General features: G+C 59.7%; 2 protein-coding genes across 2 annotated transcripts; one reads left to right on the top strand and one right to left on the bottom strand.

The window, feature by feature from the left end:
* Positions 1-2,555: 2,555 nt before the first annotated feature.
* FADS3 (fatty acid desaturase 3) lies at positions 2,556-10,103 on the top strand (the record flags this gene model as incomplete). Its single annotated transcript, XM_028487051.2, has 11 exons — positions 2,556-2,684; positions 3,180-3,377; positions 3,988-4,089; positions 4,222-4,344; positions 5,714-5,774; positions 6,398-6,474; positions 6,980-7,077; positions 7,447-7,543; positions 7,680-7,759; positions 7,944-8,069; positions 9,753-10,103. Coding segments are annotated over 11 exons (1,143 nt in total), but the record flags the coding sequence as incomplete, so codon positions are not given.
* Positions 10,104-16,661: 6,558 nt separating this feature from the next.
* On the bottom strand, positions 16,662-23,520 carry LOC102993101 (acyl-CoA 6-desaturase; the record flags this gene model as incomplete). The annotated part of the gene is made up of 7 exons (XM_028487054.1): positions 16,662-16,833; positions 17,191-17,316; positions 17,771-17,850; positions 18,157-18,253; positions 18,516-18,613; positions 22,792-22,868; positions 23,281-23,520. Coding segments are annotated over 7 exons (770 nt in total), but the record flags the coding sequence as incomplete, so codon positions are not given.
* Between the last annotated feature and the right edge of the window lie 1,162 nt (positions 23,521-24,682).

Below are 24,682 nucleotides of genomic sequence, written 5' to 3'. Positions count from 1 at the left end.
TCTTAGTTCCCTGACCGGGGGCGGAACCCCCGTGCCCGCTGCAGTGGAAGCGCAGAGTCCTAACCATTGGACCGCCAAGGAAGTTTCTACGAGTCAATTCATAGAGACAGAAGGCAGCACGGTGGTTTCCAGAGGCTGGGGGAGGTGGAAGTGGTGAGCTAGGGTTTCATGTGGACAGAGTTTCAATTGGGGAAAAAGATGACAAAGTTTCGGAGACGGTTGCCCGGCAGTGTGAGTACACTTAATGCCGCTGAACTGTACACTTCAAAATGGTGACGATGGTCAATTTTATGTGTGTTTGACTATAATTAAAAAGAAAAAACCCTTAATGCTCGATAGTCCAGAGCCCGAAAGGCCCTGGGGGCGCGCCCCTTTGATTTGCCCCCTGGATTTGCCTAGTTCCAGGCAGGAGGACAGACTCGCTCAAGGTCACGGTCAGCGGGGTCAACCCAGCACAGGAGCGGCCTTCCTTCCTCTTAGCTCCCCTGCCGGTGCCACGCGTCCCGCTCCCCGGTAGGCCAGCGCCCTGGCAGCTTCCTGTGGGGCCGGCCTCCCCTGCCCCCCCAGGGGTGCTGCCCCTCCATCAAGGCTCTTCCCTGGTGAGGGTGAGGTCTGTACCTATCCAACCCCTTCCCCTATTATGAGCTCCAGGGAGGGGCCCCAACTCAGCCTTCCCAAGGGCCTAGGTTATCCCAGAAGCTACATCCTCTGAGCCCCCAGGTCCTCAGACTGCCCTGGGCCAGTAAGAGAGCAGGCAGCAAGAAAGGGGACCCCCTTGGGTGAATCCCGCAGGGGTGGCCTTTCGATGGGAGCTGGAGGGGCCTGAGGTGTTTCTGTCCCCGGGGATGGGACGGTGTGGGATGTCCTGAACTGAGTACAGGGGCCCTGCTGTTTTAACACCCACCAGGCACTGCCAGGCTCATTAGCAGCCAGCAGTCACCTTTCCCGGCCCAAGGGGGCCCGCCACTACTCCAGGCACTGCTTCCACAGTTCAGGCTGCTGGCCGGCTGGGGGTTGGCTCCCTCAGAGAGAGCCTCTGAAAGCGCAAAGATTAAAAAATTGGTTGAAGAGCTGTGAACAACAGTGAGCCAATGACACCCGGGCTAGATCAGGAAGACTGAGTGAGTCCCAAGCGTGAAGTTCAAGTTTACTCACACCTCGGAACCGCCGTGCTAGAGGTGGGGGTCACTTCCTGACCGGTCCCTTTCCACAGCGCGTATCTTTCCTGGGGTCGCTCTCTTCCTCCAACCCCTTCTCCTGCTTTGCACCCCGCCCCCATTACAGAGAATCACAGGAATGTTCGATTGTTTATTTAACTTACTGTTTAAAACACTTATATTTTCCACTCCTGCTTTTAAAATCAAATGAGTTTAACCGAGCATCTTCGGGCTATGGGGTCCTCGACTGATTTTTTTCTCCCGGTGGCCCAGTGGTCGTCAGTTACAAGTTTCCTCACCCACATTTTACCCACTGCTTGCGTTTGTGAAAGCTGATTAATCTGACGTTTGTGACCCAGGAGAAAAGCATATGATTTCAAGAAAGCTTTCCAGTGATCTTTTTAGAAAAGTCAAACCCTTTCAGGAAAGGAATCAGAGTCTTCCAGGGAGAACTTTCTGTGAATCCTGATTTTTTTTTTTTTAATTAATTAATTAATTAATTAATTAATTAATTAATTAATTAATTAATTAATTTTCTGTGAATCCTGATTTTTTTTTTTTTTTAATTAATTAATTAATTAATTAATTAATTTTTGGCTGCATTGGGTCTTTGTTGCTGCACCCGGGCTTTCTCTAGTTGCGGTGAGCGGGGGTTACTCTTTGCTGAGGTGCGTGGGCTTCTCACTGAGGTGGCTTCTCTTGTTGCGGAGCACAGGCTCTAGGCGTGCGGGCTTCAGTAGTTGTGGTTTGTTGGCTCTAGAGCGCAGGCTCAGTAGTTGTGGCGCACGGGCTTAGTTGCTCCGTGGCACGTGGGATCGTCCCAGACCAGGGCTCGAACCTGTGTCCCCTGCATTGGCAGGCGGATTCTTAACCACTGCGACACCAGGGAAGTCCCAATCCAGACTTTAAAAAAATATATTTATTTATTTATTTATTTATTTATTGTGGCTGTGCCGGGTCTCAGTTGCGGCACACGGGCTCTTAGTTGCGCCATGCATGTGGGATCTAGTTCCTCCAACCAGGGATCGATCCCGGGCCCCCTGCATTGGGAGCACGGAGTCTTACCCACTGGACCACCAGGGAAGTCCCCTGTAAATCCAGATTTTAAAATACCCAACCAAATTTGGGGAAGGGCCCCATGGTGGCATGAAACAGCTGGAGACTGGCAGGCGAGGGATGTCCCCTGGGGCACCCAAGGCCTGGGGAGCACCAGGGAGGGCTCACAGGCAAGGCTGACCCGTGTGGTCCTATTTCTGTGACTGCTAAAAAACCACCTGACTGCCTGCCTGCCTGCCTGTCTGTCTGTCTGTCTGCTCTGCCCTTCCATCAACAGCCCTTCCACTTTGTCTCTGCCTTCTGCCTCTGGGTGCTACTCCCGCGGTCTGTCTGTCCACCTGACTGTCTACTCTCCTTCAGGATGCCTTCCACGCCTTCCACCAGGACCTCAATTTTGTGCGCAAGTTCCTGCAGCCCCTGCTGATTGGAGAGCTGGCCCCGGAGGAGCCCAGCCAGGATGGACCCCAGAATGTGAGCAGGGCCCTGGTGGAGGCTAAGCCCCCAGTCGGGGGCTGGAGGGGATGGAGGGCATTGCCAGTAGCAGCTTCATTCGAATTATCCCAAGGGGCCCTGGGGCCAAGGCTGGGTCTGCCATCCCTTCCTGGGCAGACAGTGGTAGGCAGACCTGTGGGGACACCTGCGCCAGCATTTGCTGGGGTACCCCAGGCAAGCCCCTTCCCTGCTCTGGGCCCCGCATCCCCATCTATGACAAGGATTTTGATGAGCCGCCCTCTCGGGGTTTTCCCTGCTTCTCAGGTACCCCACACCTTTTGTGGGTGGCGGAGGAGCCTTTGCCGCCAGCCAGCAACCCAGCTCACACCCCAGGCTGGGCACTCTCGTCCCTCCATCCCCTTCGGCCACAGACCCACTGGGTCTGACACTGGGAGGAGTGGCTGCTGGGGGGCTTCCAGGGACGCCTGGGGCCTCCCTCGCTTCCTCGGCCGACCAGCCGCTCCGCTGTGGCAGGCCCAGCTGATCGAGGACTTCCGAGCCCTGCGCCAGGCGGTCGAGGACATGAAGCTGTTTGAGGCCAAGCCCACCTTCTTCGCTTTCCTGCTGGGCCACATCCTGGCCATGGAGCTGCTCGCCTGGCTCATCATCTACCTCCTCGGCCCCGGCTGGGTGCCCAGCACCCTCGCCGCCCTCATCCTGGCCGTCTCCCAGGTGACCCCAGCACTATCTTGCAGCCACCTAAACTGACCAGCAGACACAGGGCCTGGCACACATGGACGCTCAGGACATATTTGCTGAATGAATGAATGAATGAATGGCCAGTCCCATAAGTGTGTATCTGTGGGTCAAGCTGCAGTTTAAATATGCGAAGGAAGCTTGGGTGCCCAGCACCCTCGCCGCCCTCATCCTGGCCGTCTCCCAGGTGACCCCAGCACTATCTTGCAGCCACCTAAACTGACCAGCAGACACAGGGCCTGGCACACATGGACGCTCAGGACATATTTGCTGAATGAATGAATGAATGAATGAATGGCCAGTCCCATAAGTGTGTATCTGTGGGTCAAGCTGCAGTTTAAATATGCGAAGGAAGCTCTTTACTTAATAAGCCCAGAGGGAGCCCACGGCTGAGAGCCGGACGGCTGCCGGCTACAGCTCCGTGACAGACCCGCAGTCCCTGGACCTCCCGAGGAAACTGGCCTACTAGGGTCTAGAGTGGAGTGCCAGCTTTGGGGGTGCCTTGCGAGCTGGGAGGGCTGGCCGGGGCCCAGGGCTGGGCCCCAGGCGGCTCCCTGCCTCGGCTCCTGACCCTGCGTCTCCCCAGGCCCAGAGCTGGTGTCTGCAGCATGACCTGGGCCACACCTCCATCTTCAGGAAGTCCCGGTGGAACCATGTGGCCCAGCAGTTTGTGATGGGGCAGCTGAAGGTGAGGCTGTGGGCGGGTGGTGGGCAGCCAGGGGCTTAGTGGGGGGGCCGCACTGGGTCTGCGCGAGTGTGCGGTTGCCATGGAGAGGGGGGCACGGCCTGGCCCCACTCCTGAGAGCCCCCTCCCCTGCAGGGCTTCTCTGCCCACTGGTGGAACTTCCGCCACTTCCAGCACCACGCCAAGCCCAACATCTTCCACAAGGACCCGGATGTGACCGTGGCGCCCGTCTTCCTTCTGGGGGAGTCGTCCGTCGAGGTGCATGGCGGACACCCTCGGGCTGGGCCTGCAGCAGAGGGGAACTGGTAGTCCCTGAACCCCCTGCTGTGGCCCAGCCCCTGACCCAGCCCCCGACCGTAGCTCCAGGCTGAGCCCCTGCTCTGGGGGTACCCCTTCCCCCTTTCAAAGAAACCCCACACCACTTAGCCATCACCTCCCAACCCCCTCACCCCACTAGGTAACCACTCATCTTTCTGTCTGTGGATTTCCCTGTGCTGGACATTTCATATAAATGGAATCCTTTGTGGCTGGCTTCTTTACTTAGCCTCGTGTTTTCCAGGTTCATCCACGTTGTAGCACGTGTCAGTATTTCACACTTTTTTATGGCATGGCCAAACATATTCCATTGTATGGATCTGCCATATTGTATTTATCCATTCATCAGTCGATGGACCTTTGGGTTGTTTCCACTTTTTGGTTATTTTAAATAATGCTGCTGGGAACGTTTGTGTACAAGTCTTTGTGTGGCTCTGTTTTCATTTCTCTTGGGTACACACGTAGGGGCGGAGTGCTGGGTCATATGGTAGGGACCACTTCTTACTGTCCCAAAACAGAAGTGTTCCCCTCTGCACAACACATGCAAACAGGAGACGAGCAGAGGATGAGGGGGGGTGGAGCCTCACGCCCGGTGCTGGCAGAGAGCTGAGACTCCACCACACGTGCTGAAGCACGTGCCTCTCCGTCCATCCTCAGCACCGTCTTATGATCAGGGAAATAGGCCTGGAGGTGGGGAGTGACCTGGCTCCATACGGAAGTCCTGGCCAAGGGGCTGCCCGGCACTCTGGACTCAGCTCCGGCAGGGCTGAATTCTGACTCTCAGGGGCCCGAGGCCCTGTGTATAATGGAGAAGTCAGCCCTGAATACTGGACCTGCTAGGAACTGGTCCTGGGCTGGGCCTGTCTTGGATCCCCTTCCTGCGCACCAAGGACTGCACTGCTCACCCCCGTTCCTCCCCCGACAGGGTGCTTCTGCCAACTGGTGGAACCATCGCCACTTCCAGCACCACGCCAAGCCCAACATCTTCCACAAGGACCCGGATGTGACCGTGGCGCCCGTCTTCCTTCTGGGGGAGTCGTCCGTCGAGGTGCATGGCGGACACCCTCGGGCTGGGCCTGCAGCAGAGGGGAACTGGTAGTCCCTGAACCCCCTGCTGTGGCCCAGCCCCTGACCCAGCCCCCGACCGTAGCTCCAGGCTGAGCCCCTGCTCTGGGGGTACCCCTTCCCCCTTTCCCAGTTGGCTAGAATCCAGAGTTGCCTTGGCCCCTGGTTCCCAGCCGGCCCCCTGACCCTGCCTGGGACAAGGAGGGCCTGGAGAGCCGCCCTCCCCAACGGCTGCCTGTCCCCACAGTACGGCAAGAAGAAGCGCAGATACTTACCCTACAACCACCAGCACCTGTACTTCTTCCTGAGTGAGTGTCGGCTTGTCCCCCTGGGGGTGGGGGCCATGCTGGGGCCTGCACGGTCCATCTCACGGCTTCCAGCCCCCTCAGCACGGCACCTCCAGGTCTCTCCCGGCCTCTCTCTGGTCGCCCGAGCCTGCAGCCCATGCCGACTTCCATCGCCAGGACTTTGCCCCAGCCCTTCCCTCTGCCTGGGGTACCTTCCGGCAGAAGGGAGCAACCACAGCCTTGCCTGGAGCTTTCAGAGTTCCTTCCTACCCTCACCTCAGGGCGATCCAGAGCTCTAGGGCAGTCGTTGGGGCAACAAGGTGAGGATTAAAGGGCGCGGATGTGTAAGGCTGCTGCCGACCTGCTGAAGAGGCACAGGAGGTGGCCGGGCGAGCAGCAGCCTGGAGAGGCTCAGACACGGAGGGAATGAGCGAGGACCAGGCCTTGTGGGTGATGCGGGCTCAGCCCAGCAGGATGGGACCGGCGCCAAGTGCCGCTGGCGTTCCCCGAGGAACAGCGCCCCTCCCCCATCCCCGCGCCCCGCCCCGCCCCTGAGCCCTCTCACGCCCCTCCCCCCTCTCACGCCCCTCCCCCCTCCCCGCGCCCCGCCCCGCCCCTGAGCCCTCTCACGCCCCTCCTTGCAGTCGGCCCGCCGCTGCTCACCCTGGTGAACTTCGAGGTGGAAAACCTGGCGTACATGCTGGTGTGCATGCAGTGGACGGTGAGTGGGGTCCCTGCCCGGCTCCCCTGGGCGCACAGCTGTGGTGGCAGGAGGTGGGGCGTCAGGGGGCAGCCCCTCTCAACCAACGCAAACAGGTGTGCTTGTGATGGTTCGGTAGGCGTGTGCACCTCGCAGGGGGAGTGAGTGTGTGCCTGTGTGTGGTTGCAGGGGGAGAGTGGGCGTATGCACAGGGCGTGCTGTGGGTCTCTCACGGTGGGGTGTCCTCCCTGGAACTAGGGATCCACTGGGCCCCCTCTGCCAGGCATTTGTCTTCCCGGGCAAGGCTTCCCTCAGCCCGCACCCCTGCACAGCACCTTCACCTCCATGGTCAGCCCCCTGAGGCTGGCAGGGTAAGGATCCTATCCACTTACTTGGCTGAGACACCCAGGCCCAGAGAGGGGCGGTGACGTGCCCGTCCGAGGCACATGAAAAGCCGAAGGTGGATGACCCAGCTCCCCTTCCCGGCTGCCTCGAGGCCTCTGCCCTCCTCCTCCCTCCTCTACAGGACTTGCTCTGGGCTGCCAGCTTCTACGCCCGCTTCCTCTTCTCCTACATTCCCTTCTACGGTGTTCCTGGGGCGCTGTTCCTCTTTGTGGCTGTCAGGTATGGCCAGGTTTGGCATGGCAGGGTGTGGGGAGCTCACACACAGGCGGCAGGGGCCCCTGACCACAGCCCTCCATGTCCCCATCTGCAGAATGGGGACAGTACTGTCTCCCTGGGTTGTTGAGTGGCAAGATCCTGGGGGTGGCAGGCCTCAGGGAAGCAACCTGGCTCACAAGCGGCCCCGGGGGTGCCCCCCGTCTTGATTAGGGCAACTCTGGGTTCAGCCTGGCAATGGCCCCTGCACCACTCAGCTGCTTTAAACACTAGCGGGGAGGGGTGGCCGCAATCCCGTAGTACAGATGGGGAAGCTGAAGCCCAGGTCTGAGTGGCCAGCTGGACATGGGGTAGTGCCTGAGCCTCCCCTCACAGGGTCCTGGAGAGCCACTGGTTCGTGTGGATCACACAGATGAACCACATCCCCAAGGAGATCGGCCACGAGAAGCACCGGGACTGGGCCAGCTCTCAGGTGGGCAGCAGAGGCGGGGGCCATCCTGGGGGTGGGGGTGGGGTCCCAGTGGAGAGGCATGGGGGCGCTGATGGGGCTGCCACGGGGGCGGGCTCCGTGCCAGCCCCCTCACTTGTGCCCCGCCCGCTCCGGGCAGCTGGCAGCCACCTGCAACGTGGAGCCCTCTCTCTTCCTTGACTGGTTCAGCGGACACCTCAACTTCCAGATCGAGCACCAGTGAGCGCGGGCCCAGGGGGCCCCCGGGGGTGGGAGTGAGGCCTGAGCCTCTCTGTCCAGTCTTCCCCCAGGGAGGCCGAGACGTGAGCCCCGGATTTCCTGGAGGGCCCGGGAGAGGTGGGGAGCGGGGCCCGGGGGGTGATGGGTGGGCAGGGGTGCCAGCACACGCTCTCCCCGCCCCCAGCCTCTTCCCCACCATGCCAAGGCACAACTACCGCAGGGTGGCCCCGCTGGTCAAGGCCCTGTGCGCCAAGCACGGCCTCAGCTACGAGGTGAAGCCCTTCCTCACCGCCCTGGTGGACATCATCGGGTAAGGGTTCTCCGCTCACGGTGGCTCCCTGGGGGCCCCTGCCCACCCTCGGCCTGCTCAGCCCTGTCCTGAGCACCCACCTGGCTCTCTGAGCTCACGTGGGCTCCTCTGTAGAAGCTGGCATCCAAGGCCTTTGCGATCAGCCTTTCTGCCCTCAGCCCGTGACCTCCCTTCCCAGTGTCCGCCCACGTAGCCAGGGTTTAGGGAGCACCTACCATAGGCCCAGGCCCTGTCCTTGGTGCTACAGATACATCAGTGAGCAAAACAGGCTGACATCCCTGCCTTCCGGGAGCTGACATCTGAGCGGGGGAAACAGAAAAAAGGCAGTTAAAATAAGTAAATTACAGAAAACGTGAGAAGGGGAGAAGTGCTTCGGCAAAAAAAACAAAACCAAACCACAAAACCTGAGGGTGGGGGCAGGAGAGGGACTGGGTGATGCCAGGCAGGGTTGCAATTTTTAGTGGGGTGGCACGGTGGGTGGTATTAAGAAGGCAATGTGTGAGCAAGACAGGGAGGAGGGGAGAGGGCTGGCCATGGAGACATCTAGGGGAAGAAGATTTGAGGCAAGGGAATAGCCGTGCAAAGGCCCTGAGGCAGGAGTGTGCTAGGTGTGTGGGAGAGTTGCTGAGTGGAGGAGGGGCACGATTTTGGAAAGGTGCTCTGACTGTGGGAATGTACTGATGGGGCAGAAAGAGCAGAGTGGGGGTTCCTGCAGCCGTCCAGGGATGACATGGCTTGGCCCTGATGGTAGCCTTGGCAGTAGGGAACAGAGGCCAGATTCTCAGCCAGAGCTCTTCCACCTCTGTGCCTTAGCACATGCTGTTCCCTTTACTTGGATGCCCTTCCTTCTATACTGGTGTTGGAACACTTCTCCATTTTTTAAAAAATTAATTAATTAATTTTTGGCTGTGTTGGGTCTTTGTTGCTGCGCATGGGCTTCCTCTAGTTGCGGTGAGCGGGGGCTACTCTTCGTTGCAGTGCGCGGGCTTCTTATTGTGGTGGCTTCTGTTGTTGCGATCACGGGCTCTAGGTGCGCAGTCTTCAGTAGTCATGGCTCGCGGGCTCTAGAGCGCAGGCTCAGTAGTTATGGCGCACTGGCTTAGTTGCTCGCGGCATGTGGGATCTTCCTGGACCAGGGCTCAAACCCGTGTCCCCTGCATTGGCAGGCAGTTTCTTAACCACTGTGCCACCAGGGAAGTCCCGCCTACTTCTCCTTCATGGCCCTCCCCAGCCCAATCCTTGGGGCCCCTGCCACTTGGCATGGCCCCTTTAGGACACCTGGCACAGGGTTTCCTAGCAAGTTCTTGATGTTTCTGGTTCCTCTGCCTGACGTCAGGCTCCTGGTGGGCAGATTCCAAGCCTTAACAGATCTCTGGGTCGCGGGGCTCAGCAGGAGGAAGCAACAGAGAGAGCTGGGTGAAGGAGAGACAGGCCCACCCTGGTTTCTGCCTGGACTTGGCCTTGGCTGCCCCCCTCCCGACTCAAGGTCTAGGTCCCGCTCCAGTTAATGAGAGTGTAGCCTCCTCTCCCAATCCTCCCCTCCAGCCCCACCCAGCTGCCTGCCCCAGGGGACAGGGACTCACCGGGGAACGGGGACATCTCTACTCACACTCATCATCGTGGGGGGAGGGGGTTAATATTTGCACTTGAGTCCCTTACCTCTTCCTGCCCCCCTCCGCCCAGGTCCCTGAAGAAGTCTGGCAACATGTGGCTGGAAGCCTACCTCCACCAGTGAAGGCAGCGGCACCCAGGGCCCCAGCGCCACCCAGCCACCCAGACGGGCTCCCCCACCTGCCCCCACCTTGCCCTGCCTCCGCCTGAGGACCCTGCCCGCCGTCCTGGGCCCCCTCCCCGCCTGCTCCACAACCCTCAGGCCATGGCTCTAGACCCCACGGGACCAGGGCTGGGGGCATGGTATATAAAGCCACACGGTGAGCATGGCATGTTTTCCTAGTGCAAAAATTTAGGGAAAAAGGTTATTTTTATATAAAAACAAACCCAGATATATTATGGAGTAGAGTATTGAATTTGCATGAATTTTGGAGCTGGAGTTCAGATCCTTGGGCCATCAGGCCCTTGGCGGGGCGAGGGGGTAGTGGTGGATGGTGGCTTTCCGAGTTCCCCTCCACTCTGGGTCAGGGAGCTGGCATCTGCCTTGGGCTCAGATCACCTGAGGGCCTGGTCCCCTCCTGTTCTTCACCCACTCACCAGCAACCTTGGCAGATCACGCTGGGTTCACCTCACTTTACTCCTTTGCACAGTGGGACAGGGGCTGGTGGCAGACGAGGGCTCAGGGCTGAGCGCCATGTCTGCAGGCGCCCCCGGGGGGCACAAGAGGCACCCCTGTCCTGGATCTGCGCTGGCTTCTTGCAGCCTCAGCCTCAGCACTGAGGGGCCTCAGAGGACCACGGGCAGTGGGCCCCCTGCTGATCTCCGACCCACACTTGGCATCACACCTGTGGGGGTGCAGCTGACCACGCTCAGTGGCCTACAGGAGGTGATCCGGATCCCCCCAGTGCCTGCCCGGGGCCAGGTGCTTGCCCGCAGTGAACCATTCAGGCGGGACCCCTGGGAAGGGGCTGTTTCCGTCCCTAGAGTCTGAGAGCACAACGCTGTCCTTCACTAATAAGCCATGGGCTCCTCATCTGGAAGATGGGTGTGGTTGGCCTGGGCCTGTGGTGTTTGGACACTTCTGGGGAGGGATTTGAGTTGCCTCTTGGGGCTTCCTGAGGGTGGGAAGAAGGGCTTCCTCCGCTCCCAGTACACACACACTTCGGCAGCTCCAAGCTGAGCAGAAGATTTCATTTGAAGAAATGTCAGCAGCTTCAAAAAAAAAAAAAATTGAAATGCTGAGCTAGAATTACTCTGAGGGACTTTCTGGAGTGGGAGCCGGAATCTCCCCACCAGCTGCAGGATCGCTCCCCACTCTTTGTCTGGGCTCCCATGGCCCCGGACTGGGTTCCCTACAGGAGGTGGAAGAGGTGCAGGTACTGCAATTCTTGTCCAGTCTTTCCAGGGACCACCCAGCCCCACCCTGACCCCCTCCACGCAGCTTCCACCCCCTCTTCTCTGGAATCAGGCAGCCAAGGGAAAGACCTGCCTCTGCCTGGACTCTAAGCTGTGACCTTGGGGAAGTTATGCAATCTCTTTGAGTAATAGTATGACCTCCTAGAGTGATGGAAGATCAAAGGGATGATTTGAAAAAAAAAAAAAAAAAGGATGCTATGTAGAGGGCTCTTTGCTTAGGGGCTCCATCAATAGGGCTTAGACTTTTTTTTTTTTTTTTTCGGTTCGCGGGCCTCTCACTGTTGTGGCCTCTCCCGTTGCGGAGCACAGGCTCCAGACACGCAGGCCCAGCGGCCATGGCTCACGGGCCCAGCCGCTCCGCGGCATGTGGGATCTTCCTGGGCACGAACCCGCGTCCCCTGCATCGGCAGGCGGACTCTCAACCACTGCGCCACCAGGGAAGCCCCTTAGACGTTTATTTTTTTAATGTTCTGCACAGAGTCCATGGCCCTGGGGCCATCACCTGCTCTCACCTGAGAAAAGCACTTGGCTGCCTCCAAGGCTGTTTTGTCCTTGAAAGGTACTTCCTGCCCTGAGAGCAAATCCTTGTGTCCAGGGCAAGTCCCACTTCCAGGGCCCCTGCACGGGCTGTTCTCTTTGTGGGAGTCCCCCCTTCCTGTGGCCACCTGCTGACTCCTGGTGCCTTGTGGGCCCTGGGATGGCAGTCCCCCTGGGCAGATGGTCAATGCCTTTCCTGCAGTGACTCTGATGCCCTTATCAGGGAAATGCTAACACACTAGACTCAGGGACAGCGGGTGCCCACCCAGCGGGAACGCTGAGCCTGCAACGCCCCCCAGAGGTACCTGGAGCATCTGCACCAATGTGGGGCAGGCCGAGCTCCGTGCTGCCCCTGGTGGTGGCTGAGGGCAGTGTGCCCTCACAACTGCAAATGGGTAGTTGCCTAGTTAACTTGCTTAAAGCACCATTGGGAAGGCCCCCTAGCCTCAGTTAGCCACCCCACTCCCTATTGCCTGAAATCCTTCACTGGTGGGTCATCTTTGCCCTTGTCCCTCTCTGTCCCCCATGCTGGAACCCCTGAGGACAAGTCAACCACCCCTCTCCCTAGTTGAGTTCCCCCTTCTATGTCTATAGGTTTCTTATGCAGTCACGGAGCCTGGGCTGGGTCTGTACAAGGAAGGAGGGAAGGGCCTTGGCGGAATCTCTAAGAAAGGCCGTGTCCCTGCTTTACGGTCTGCACGGTCTTGGGCCCAGAGGAAAAGCAAAACTCCTTAGGGAAGCCATGCCTTTTGCCCCCTTCAGTCAACCAGCATTTAATCAGAGTCTTCTGTGAGCTGGCCTGGGCAGATGCGGGAAAAGGAGATTCACAAGACCCAGCCCCTGCCTGTAATGTTGGGAGCAGCTGGTAGGTTATATGACTGGACAGGTGGTGGGTCTTTCCCGCCCCACCCCTCCCCCACACACGTCCTGGAGCACCTGGCTGCCTCCATCTCCTTGGCCCTTTCCAAGCCCCTGGTACCTGTCACTAGTCCTCCTGGATACTTGCTCTTAAACCAGATAATTTGGAAGAAAGACCCCAATGCCTTCAAAATTCAAAGAAATGTATAATAGCAGAGGACAGTAGAGACATGATCTTTAAGTCCTAGCATGCTAGGTATTCTCTTGTTCTGTTTATGCACGGGCTAGTAGTTCCAGACCTGCCTGGGCCCTGCCTTCCCCCTCCAGGCCTCGGTTTCTTCATAGATGGTGTAGGTACCCCACTGGATCCACAGCTAATCATTTCCATCTCAGACTCAGACTAGGGGTGAGAAGGTGCGTCCTGTCCAGAGGGGCACACCTCTCCGGGGATGGCATGGCTGGGACAGCTGAGGAGTCCCCAAGGCACTGTGTCACAGGAGCGGTAGCCTGTCACTCCTGAGGGCCGTCTGTGCCCAGTCTAGGTGGCTGCCACCTCCGCCCTGCCCCTCTCACCAAAGGCCTCCTCTCTCCTCCCAGTGGGCCAAGTGGGTCTGAGTGTCCCACTGGACGCCTGAGGAACTTGTCAAGCCAGTGACCACCTCCGGGGCTCCAGGTCCAAACCCAGTCCAGGCTGCTCTGCCAGCCCCTCCTCTGGGCCTGGTGCCCAGCACATGCCCACGCCACCCACAAAGCTGATATACTCTTATCAGGGTAGCCGCCCGCCATGGGTGAGCTCTTATCCCCTCCATAGGGACTAACTCCCTGCACGTCTCCACCTCGTCCACCCAGCCGCTGGGCCTCTCAGGAGCGGTCTGACATTTGGCCTGATGGGGCGGGAAGAGCCCACGGTCTGGGAAACGGCCCTTCCCTCGCGGCGGTGAAGGACATGGCCAGGCGGAGTGCAGGGTGAAGAGCCGGGGTTGAGCTGCTGCACCGCGTGGCCTCAGCCTCCTCACCTGTGAATGGAGGTTTGGTCCTGTGACCACTCGGCCTTGCACGTTAGGGTGTCATGACTTTGGCAAGGGGTGGGGATGAGAAACCCGCGATTCTGGGTTGGGCAAGAGCCTCAGCAGGGTATGGGGACGGGAGGGGCGCTTGGACAGAGAGCAGGTATGGGTGTCCCCAGTTTCTTGCCCCAAGGGTAATACATCAGGGCAAGGCGGGGAGTGGGGGTGGGGGAAGAAGTCACAGAAGACCCAGGTGCCCATCAACCTGGGCCAAGATTTACCTGATGCCCTCAGAGCCACCACTCTCCTTCCCCTCCTGGGATCCTGGTTGTCACTGGTGACGGATGCTGGACTTACAGCTGGCAGGGGTACAGAGGTGTGTGTGTACTCTACCATCCTGCGAGTCAGGGTGCGAGGCCCAGCCCAGGTAGGAGGCAGAACACAGGCACAGGTAAGAAGGATGAAAGGTCTGTTCCCCAATATTTGAAGGCTTCTAATGGGTGTCCAGGCAGGGCAAGGCCAAGGGCTCACAGTGTTGGGAGATGACAGCGTCCTTGGAGCCCTGTAGCCCAATGCCTTCTCTGTACAGATGGGGAGACTTCGGCCTTGAAGGCTGGGGCGGGCAAAGGACTCACCCAAGGCCACTCAGTGAGCCAGGGCTGGGTCTTTGCCTCCTGGCTCGAGGCTTCTGGAATCCTAGGTCCTACTCCACAGTCTGTGCCCACAGGGGAATCACACACACACCCCACCTGGATCAGCTGGCTGTCCCTGCCGGCTATACCGAGGTCATAGGCAAAGCAAGAGGGAGGGCAAGTGTCTAGTCTGGAGCCCTCCCCAGCCCTGCTGGGAGGAGATGCAAGGCCAGGTGGGGAGCCTCTGGGATTCTGGCCCCCGTGAACCTCTTGGCTCTTCCCCGGCACACCCAGCTTGACCTGCCAGCTGAGCCAGCCCAGAGCAGGGCCATCAGAGAGCAGCGTGGGAGCCACTGGGAGGCAAACTGCACGAGTGCCCCTGGCGCATTCCTATGGACTCTTTCCAGGCTTGGGGACTGAATGAGCCACTGCACGGGCACGGCGGCCACAAGACATCTGGTCCCCAGGGCTTTCTTTGCCCCCAGCTCTCGGTACAGTGACCAGAAACGGGTAAGAGGGGGAGTTCAGCAGAAGCCAGCTGACGTGGGCCTGTGGGCAGACAACTGGTACCTAAAGGGGGAGGGGGAGGGGGAATGAGGATGTCAGGAAGGTGGCCTGTGCCAGCCCCCTGCTGCCCCCCAGAGACCTTCCGGAAAGCCTCACTCCGGTGGTGGTTTTGCGGGAGCTGCGGAGAGTCCCCAGTCCCCAGGAAGAGGAAGGAGGGCTCATTTATTTGGGCCATTTGTCCAAAATTCCTGGCCTGGAGTGCACTTCGGGGAAGGGGAGAGGAAGTCCTCTCCCGAGCACAGGCGTGGCGGGGGGAGGGGGTTGGGGAGGGGTGGACAGAGGAAAAGGGCTCCCAGTGCAACATGGGCCCCCTCCTCCACCCTCCACCGACACCCCACCCAGCATCAGCATGCAGGACACGGAGAAGCACCAGGCCAGCGCTGATCAAGGAAGTGAGAATAAAGTCACTTCATTTATTTCCAAAAATGTAGGGGTGGGGAAGCAACATGATAAAAATTAAGATCAGTTCCCTATGGATCCATTCTGCCCCAGGGGAGGGACAGCGGCTCTTCTGGCCAGTGTGTTCTCAGTGGGAGGGCCTCAGGTGGACCCTCGTTGCCATGGCAACCCGAAGGTCCATCACCAGCCAGGACGGGTCCCTCCTGGCTGGCCAGCTGGTTCCTGTCCCGCCCTCCCCTGGAGCTACATAATGGTTAGTGGGTTAATTTCCAAATGCAGCAGCTCTGGATCCTCCCAGTGGCACCAAGCTCCCCACCCTCCCCTCTCACTTTCCTGTCCCCTCAGCTGTCTGGCCTCCAGCCCCAACCCCTCCTTGTCCCACTAGGTCCCCCCCAAACCCCCGGCTCCTCAGGGTCACCTCCTCTGAGACTCCTTCCTTCTCTGCCTCCCGACACTCAGGGCCACCATGGCCTCAGTGAGTGAGCCCAGCTCAACCCACTGTGGGGCCTGGGGAGGCTGCGAGGGGCGGGTGGTAACAGGCAGATTGTCACATGGCCCAGTCCCGTTGCCACCCCCGTCGGAATGCATCCTGTAGCAAAAGGTTAAAAAAACAGGAAAAGACACGACAGCATAGAAGACGGTGAAAGAGAGTGTCCACGCGGGCAGCCCCAACCTGGGGAGGGGCTGGGATGAGCCCGCAGGCTCCAGTGCCCGCTTGCAGCCTGTGGGACCCAAGTCTGCACGGGCCAAGCAGCCAGGGACTGGCTGGCACTGCCTGGCAGGTAACGGAGCACTCCGGGGAAGGGTCTGACTGCTCCAGAATTTTAGGCCCCTCAACCAGGACAAACATCTGAACAGGGATGGCGGGACAGGGCTGAGCCTACAGGCTGGCTGACCCCTGACCTGGCCATTGCTTCTGCGAAGCCCATCTGTGGCACGCCCCCTTGGACCCAAAGTCCCAGGCTCTGGAGCTGGGAGGCAGCAGGATGGAACTGCTTGAGCCCTGGGTCAGAGGGCTCCGGTGGGGCCAGGAGGACATTTCCCTGGGCCCCGAGGCCTGAGCTGGCTGCGCTACGGGCACAGGGAGGCTGGCGTCAGGGCCCAGGGGCGGAAGACATCTGAAGAGAAAGTGGGGCCTGCAGGGACGCCCCAAGTACCGATCCTGGCGGTGGGAAGGAGACCCGGGCACAAAGCACGCCGCCCCACATAGGGGCAGACGGCAGACGGCCGTCAGAGAGGGTGGAGCCAGGCTTGCAGGCTCAGGGAGCCGTCCTGCTGGCTAGGACCCAGCCCTGCACACCTCGAGAGCATCTGAGGGAGAACAGAAGGCGGTGTGAGGCCTGGAGGCCAGGTGCAAGGGGGTGGGGGCCACAGGCTGCACCTGTGCACCTCTGGTCTGGCAGATGCTTAGGGGCAGAGGGTAATGGCCGGGCTGGAGCCACCTGGCTCTGCTCCTAGGTGGGGAGAGCCGGGCCGACAGGGCAGGCCCCAGGAGGGAGGGTGCTGGGGGGGAGGGGCGAAGGCAGCGAAACCAGAGAGCAAAACAGGAAAGACCGAACCCAGAGTCTGTGAGCCAGCAGGTACCACAGCCTCATGACACCCCCTGAACCAATCCCACCCTTCCCTTTTTGGCCACCATCCCCACCTGGTCCCCCTTCCCCACGGGCGCCCGGAGGGCTGCAGCTTCATTTGTGGAGGTAGGCGTCCAGCCACAGCTGCCCAGACTGCCTCAGGGACCTGGGAAGAGAGAGGGATAGGGACAGTCAGGGACCAGGGAGCCTCAGGAAGCGGGGGGCTGGGAGCATGGGTGCCTCCTCTCAGCTCTCAGCCAGGGGCCTGCGGGCCTGCTAGCTCAGGGCTCCCCGGGAGACCCCTGTGGAAGGACCAAGGGAAGGTCCTCATCCAACCCACACAGAGGCCAGGCAATTCCTAGCGACGGAGGGGCCCGGTGGGGGCACCAGTGCCAGCAGGGCCTCGGCTCCTCTTGCTGCCCCTGTCTCCACCATGGGTGGGCCCAGCCACATGCCTCTCAGTCTCCTCCCTGTGCCCCACGGACCTCAAGGGGCGCCAGCACCCGCGCCCGCCAGCCCTTACCTGATGATGTCCTGCAGGGCCTGCAGCAGTGGCTTTTGCTGGTACTCGATGCCATGCTTGGCGCACAGGGACCTCACCAGCGGGGCGACCTTGTGCAGGTTGTGCCGGGGCATGGTGGGGAAGAGGCTGGGGAGAGTGCGGGGGGCCGGGGTGTGAGGAAGCACCCACCTCCTCTCACAGCCCACTTGGAGGCTGGCCGGGCCCAGGGGACCCCGTCCATCTCTCCCTATGTGCCCACAGGGGCGGCTGGCATGTGGAGGGGGAGGGCTGGGCCTCGGGTTCCCTGGCAACAAAGGGACCAATCACCTGCCCTGCTAGGCTCACGGGATCAAGGAAGATACCAAGCCACACGTGCAGGGGTGGTCGTCACCATGACCATGTGGCCCAGGGCAGGAGAACCCCTCTCCAGGCTTCGGGGGGCGCTGGGGCGGAGACACGCTCTAGGGTCGGTGGGGGGACCTCACTGGGGAAGAGAGAGGCAGTCCCCACCTGCTGCCCTCTGCCGGGGAGGCTGGCGGCTACTTCCCTCCACTGTACGCCCTCCGCCCACCCCCAGCTCCCCGCCTGCGTCTGCGCTCACTGGTGCTCGATCTGGAAGTTGAGGTGCCCGCTGAACCAGTCATTGAAGAGGGACTGCTCCACGTTGCAGGTGGCTGCCAGCTGTCAGGGAGAAGGGGGATGAGTGGCTAAGAGCAAAAGCACAGAGGGCCCCGTCTCCTTCGCACGAGGCCCAGCCTTACCCAGGGGTCTCACCGCCCTGCCCAGATTCCCCACCGGTCCCTCCAAAACCTCCCCGCCCCTCTCTCTTGCCCAGCCCTGTTCCTCCCAGCGGAAGGACACAGGCAGCCCCAGGAAAGCGCAGGACGGCGCCGGGCCCATTGAGCAGCCACGTTCCCGGGAACCGAGGACACGGACCTCGGGTCCAGGCTCCGCAGGGCCCCGGTGGCCAGCTCTGGCCACCCTCACCTGGCTGCTGAACCAGTCACGGTAGGGCTCCTGGTCAATCTCCATGACGATGTGGTTCATCTGCGTGACCCACACAAACCAGTGGCTCTCCAGGAACCTGGAAGGGAGCTCGGCTCAGCACTGGAGCCCGGCGTGCTCGGTCTCCACGGGGCCCAGGGAATCGGTGGGAACGGAGCCTCCCTCCCGCCCCGGAGCAGCCCAGGGAGGGTGGGGGGGTCGAGTGAGTGCAGCCCCCGATGAGGGGCCGGGGCAGGAATTGGGGACCTCTGAGCCTTTCCTCATGGAGGCCTCGCGTCAGAGCCCCCATCGGTGCCAGTGCTCGAGGGCCCAGGGATTATTAACCAGCAAAGCGCAGGCACCTGATGAAGTTGAGGAAAATGATGGCTCCCAGGACACCATAGAAAGGGATGTAGGTGATGAAGAAACGGGCATAGTAGCTGATGGCCCAGGCCAAGTCCTGCGGAGAGAAACAGATATGGGAGTGTCCCGCCCGCCCCCGGCTACGGCTTCCCGACCACAGGTGTGTGTACACGGCACCTCCCTCTCACTGCCGGGCCAAGGGGGCCAAGAAAGCTCAACAGGCCTGCGTGAAACTGGGCACCAGGCCCACTGAGGACGCGACGCCTGCCGGTGCAGGCTGTGCACAGCTGTCTTTATGTCTAGGGAAACGCTGAGTGTTTTAGCAACAGGAAGCGGGCTGCAAGCTCTGCACTTAGGGAAATAAACAGGGATGGGGACCAGCAGATGCCAGCCATGGGGAGGGGCCGGGGGTCAGCAGCTCTTTCATGGTCCCGAGGATTCTGAAGGCGCATTACAATCTGCACGCACCCCTGACACCGGCAGGCTCACAAACTGCTCATCAGCACCTGGGTCTCCTTCCTGGACATTCACTCCAGCACAACAAAGGCCAGGGACACCATCCATCGCCCACCTCTGGGCCCTCTCAGCAACCTCTGACACTGCTGGCCCTCTTCCCACACCTGATTCTCCTCCTGGGCCCTCTTCCACTAAGCTCTCCTCCCTTCCTGGGCAAGCACCTCCCCCAGCTGCCCCAATGGCTCCATAACCATGGCAACCAGAGGACCATCTTCGCTCCAAGCAGACTCTATCTTTCCCTGCTAAGCCCTCCCATCCCACCCAGATCAGCCCACAGGGATTGGGGACCACTCTCTTCTCAGCCACCCTGACCCAGCTTGTTCCCACCTCAGGGCCTTTGCACTGACTGTTTCCTCTCCCTCATCACTTCTCCCCAGAGACTCGGCAGGGTAGTGATGAGAGCAGAGGCTCCGGGTCAGGCTGCTGGCTATTAATTATAGCTCCACCCTATTCTGTGTAGCTGTAAGTAATTTTCTGAGCTGTGCCTCAGTTCCTCCATCTGCAGGATGGGAAAAGAACACCCCCCGACCTCCCGAGATTCTGCATGGCTTGAAGTTGTTGCAACAATAAGCACAGCCCACAAGTCTGAGCTCTAAAGACTCCAATCTGGTCTCTGCATCACTTTGCTACCATAGAGACCTTCCTAACATGCAAGCTGGACCACGCTACTGCGATCCTCAAAGCCATCACGGGCCTCCTTCCCCGCCGGGGGGATAAAGGATAAAATCCAGCCCCTTAGTAGGCCGCACGGCCCTCACATGCCTGCCCACCGACTTGGCCTCATCTGCAGCCCATCCCCCACAGCCAGGCTGTCTGCAGTGTCTGCGTCTGGCTGCATCCACCTGGAAGCTCCTTCTCCCCTTATCTGCTCAGCAAACTCATCCTTCAAACGAGCTCTGTTCAGTTAAGCTCCACAAACATTCAGTAAATGCCTTCTCTGTGTCAGGGACTGAGTTAGGTGCTGGGAGCAAAAGGAAGTCCTTCAGAGCCCCTCGTCTGGAAGGACAGACTTATACAGAGATCCCTTCAATATCATATGGAAGGGGACACATAGTTACAGGGGTGATGGGAGTGTGGCGTGACGTCCCGACCCGATCCTGATTTAGGAAAGGCCTCCGTCAGGAGGTGGCGCCTGCGCTGGGCTGGGATACGCCGGAAGTCAGCTAAGCAAAGAACAGTAGGCTGGATGTTTGCAGAATGACGACAATACGAAGAAAAGCCCAGAGAAGCGACCGGGCAGGGGCTGTGTTTACATACAGATGTGTTTACATACCCGTGTCCCCTGCATCGGCAGGCGGACTCTCAACCACTGCGCCACCAGGGAAGCCCAGGGAGAATTCTAAGAAGGAGCAGTTAGTGGTATTGGATACATCGGACCTCCAGGAAGCTGAGGCCTGGGAAACATCCCCAGGATGTAGCCACTGGCAGTGCTGGCTGGCATTTGGGGCTGGATAATTCTCAGCTGTGGGGGGCTGTCATGGGCATGGTAGGATGCCCACTAGAGGCCAACAGCTCTCCATGCCCCCTGAGTTGTGACAATCAGAAATGTCTCCCAGGACTTCCCCGGTGATTAAGACTCCGAGCTTCCACTACAGGGGGCACGGGTTCGATCCCTGGTCAGGGAACTAAGATCCCGCATGCCGCGTGGTGCGGCCGAAAAAAAAAAAAGTCTCCCAGATGTTGCCAGGTGGCTCAGTAGAATTGTCCCTGTTGAGGACCACTGGCCCAAGTCACAGCTGCACTTGGCACCTAAGCTCACTGTTACCATAAATCAGAAAACCACAGCGCAGGGCGTGCTTCTGCCCATGTGGGCCCGAGGGGAGCGCTGGGTCTGGCGCCATGCCTGGCTGCAGTCAGCTACAGTTTTGTACTAGAAACCCAAGCTTGAACCCTACTCCCCAGCGGGAGAGCCCTGCCCTGAGGGGCCCGATCAAATGTCCCTGGCTGGGCCACCTGAGCCGGTTCAGGTACAAAGTCTGATTCCCTTTCCCGCTGTCCCTAGGTAATGCTTTGTTCCTTAGGGAACAAACACAGTTTAAAAAAAAGAAAAAAGGATTAAATATTCATGTCAGGAGTCATTTGCCATGAAAGCAGATTAAAGTGCCCCCAGCAGCAGCATCGCGGTCCCTTTCTGCTGTGACCCCTTCCAGGGCCCAGGTGAGCTCAGGTGCAGGAGATCTGGATTCCAATTTCCACCACTTAACTGATCCAGAAACTCCTTCCCTCTGGCCTGTACCTGCCTTGCTGGCAAAACAGGGTTAGATGACACGACGTAGGAGGCAGTGCTTAACCGTTCCCGGAACACAGCGGGTACGGATAAAAGAGCGTGTCTTAGAAGAGTGTAGTACAGGTTTTACCAGCACAGGGCTGGCAGAGACCTCAGAATCCCACCTCCTCCCCAAACAGCCCCACCTGCTCCAGAGTCCCAGGCCTGGCCCTCTTAGCAGAATCAGCAGGCACCTCTGCCAATAACGCCAAGGAGAGAATGTAAGACAAAGTACTTTGAAGCACTTCAACTGCTGTACAAACATGGGACAGTGGTGGTTGGGGTGTGGGGACAGGATCCAGGCCGTGGCATCGGGAGGCCTGGGTTCTAGTGCCTGACCCGCCCCTCGGTGTCACCTTGGGCAAGTCCCAAACTCTCAGAGTTTCAATATCTTCATTTATGAAACTAAGTTTTTTTTAAAAAGACCAGCAATACTGACTCAGTGACTATCCGCTTGGTCCCGAGGGCAGGGGCCCTGTCCCCGTCCTAGTGAACCCTGCTCTGCCAAAAGCAGTCTCTGCCTAGGGTCACTGCTTCACCCAGGGCATCCCATCACGGGCACATCGTCCTCTTCCCCAGAACCACGCCTGCACATCTACATCAAGCCAAGGACCTCTGTGCACCACGCTACGCGGCCCTCTCCAGGGTCCCTTTCTCTCTCTGGAGTTATGGGCTGGATCATGTCCCCTAAAATGAGTATGTTGAGGTCTTAATCCCCAAGACCTCACAGCGGGACCTTATTTGGACATAGGGTCCTTACAGATGTAATTAGTGGAAATGAGGTCATTAGGGCGGGCCCTAATCCACTAGGACTAGTGTCCTCATACAAAGGGGGAAACCTGACACAGACACAGACACACACAGAGGGAAGATGATGGAAAGAGACACAGGGACAAGATGATGGTCATCCACAAGTCAGTGAGAGAGGCCTGGACTAGATCCTTCCTCAGAGCCCTCAGAAGGATGAACCAACAAAACAAAACAAAAAAAGAAGGACCAACCCTGCAGACACCTCGATCTCGGACTCTAGCCTCCAGAACTGTGAGGCAATGCAATTCTGTCGTTTAACAGAAATGCCGCTCAGTTTGTGGCACTTTCTCATGCAGCTGTAGCAAACTAAGTGCCCGGCAGCTCTCCATTTACCAACCAGAGTGCAGTGTGACCCGGTCCACCGGGTCTTAGGGGCTGCACGGGGACACAAGAGGGCGACGGCTGGAGCAGAGCCTTGGATGGGTGGGCTCATACGTTGCCTTCAGGAACTTTCTGAGGAGCTCTGCCGAGGCCGTGGCTCTCCCAGTGGGTGCCCTGTACGGGGGGATCTTTAGGGTTGGGGTGCTATGGCCTCCCTGGCTCCTGGCAGCCTCAAAGCTAGTCCCTTCCTGAGGGTGTCAAGGCAGCCACCCCAGGAGGAGATGCCAGGGGCCCTGCAGGCCCCCAGGGTCCACTCGCCTCAGTCGCCCTCCTCCCCACACTCCTGGGCCCCCTGGACTCACCACCCAGTCTCTGTGAACGATCATGGACATGATGATCTGGTACTGGAAGTATAAGGGGATGAGCAGCGGTGGCCCAACTGCAGGAGAGAGAGGAGAGGCACTTAGAGAGGCCTGTCTCACCCGGGCGGGCCTGGAAGATGGGGAGGAGCCGGGGGCAGAAGCCTGCATGTGGTGCCAGCTCTGCAGCTCCCCGGCAGAGGCGGCCGGGGCCCCGGTACCCGACGAGGGGGCTGGGAGCAGACAGCACCTGCCGGCACCCCGCCCAGCGATCATGAGTGTGGGACCCTGGGCAGGTGTCTGGGCCGATGTCCCTTCCGTATCACGGGCCACGTGGGGTTTGCCTGGGATGGCTGCTGTGGTCCCTTCTCCTCTCACAGGTTTGGTGTCACTTTCTGGGTCTGGAAGGTTGTCAGGTGGGAGGGGAGACAGAGGGCCACACTGGGGTGAGAAGGGGGTCCGGGTGTGGTTGCGGGGTGCCCCAGCACTCACTCAGAAAGAAGTACTCGTGCTGGTGGTTGTAAGGCAGGTATTTCAGCTTCTTCTTGCCGTACTGAGGAGAGAGCAGAGACCGTGAGCCCCCAGCACCCCTCAGGCTCCAGCCTCCCGTGCTCTCCTCCACCTGCTCCGCACCACCGTTCCTTCCTCCTGCCCAGGGGGCTTCTGTCCTCTGCACCCTGGGCTCCCAAGGCTGGGCCCCTGTGGGCTCCCGGCCACTCCGGCCAACGCTTCCTCAGCCCTCGCTGGGCGTGCCTATCCCAAGCTGCATCCCACGCTGGCCGCAGCTCATGCGCTCCTCTACGAGCAGTGCTTCCAAAGCTGCAGCTCTGGGTCAAGTCACTGCCCAAGGCCACAGGAGAAGCGGGCTGGCTGGGATCTGAACCCAAGCAAGTGGACTCAGAGCCCATGCGACAGGCACTAAATAAATGTTGAGAGAATGCACAACTCAACAGTGCACGTGGGGGGCACAGACACCCAGAGGGAGCTCCTTGGCCAGTTTCCACCCCTTTGGGAGACAGAAAAGCTCCTGGGTCCCCCTGAGAAGCTCCCTGGAGCCCACAGTGGGCAGGAGAACTCAGGTAAGGGCCTGGGGAATTGTTAAGTCACCAGGCCGGGCGCATCTACCTTCCCGGAGCCTCCTGCAATTTCCAGGCTGAGACCTTTCACTTGAGGATGCCGGCGGGCCAGAGAAGGTCACCACGTGGACCACATGGACTCTTCAGGCCACACCTGGTCACCTGGTCCTGCCCAGGGCACCCTGACACCCAGACATTCAAGTGAGGAGGGCTGGGAGGGCTGGCTGGGGCGTGGGCATCCCCAGTGTACAAAGTGGCTCAGGCCCCACTGAGTATGAGCCCGGGTGAGGGGCCCCACGGCCCCGCAGGGCCCCTGTAGCTCCTTAATTCAAGGCCCCCCCCACCAGGGACCAGCCCACCTGGCCCCTAGGGGACTGAGACCAAAAGATGCTGCTCGAAGAGAGGCACCTGCGATGCTGGGGGGCTGTGTGGGGAGCCTGGGCTTCGACTCTGCCTCTCACCTGCGCTGAGACGCGGCACAGGTCACGGAGCCCGCCTGAGCCCTGTCTGGCATCCAAATCACTGGTTGTTAAGAGAAGCCAATGAGAACAAGGGCGTAAATGCCAGGGGCTGACCCCCGGGACACAGCTCCTCAGCCGCGCTCCCCCCAAGCCCACCCCCGGCTCCGAAGGTTGGCGCCGCGCTCATCCAATGATATGTGCACTCCTGCTTATTTCAGCTGGGAGATCAAAGCATGATACGGAGGGCGAAACCCCGGATGTCCTCCAGGCCAGTGCTCCTGTCCCTCAGGTGAGAACACAAGAGGGGAGTGATTGCCAAAATCACAGGGAGGGCCCACGGACAGAGGGGCCCCGGGG

Source organism: Physeter macrocephalus, unplaced genomic scaffold (genome assembly GCF_002837175.3).
Source record: "Physeter macrocephalus isolate SW-GA unplaced genomic scaffold, ASM283717v5 random_1546, whole genome shotgun sequence".
NCBI lineage: Eukaryota > Metazoa > Chordata > Mammalia > Artiodactyla > Physeteridae > Physeter > Physeter macrocephalus.
Note: the sequence above shows the minus strand (reverse complement) of the source record. Positions and strands in the feature narration are given on the sequence as shown.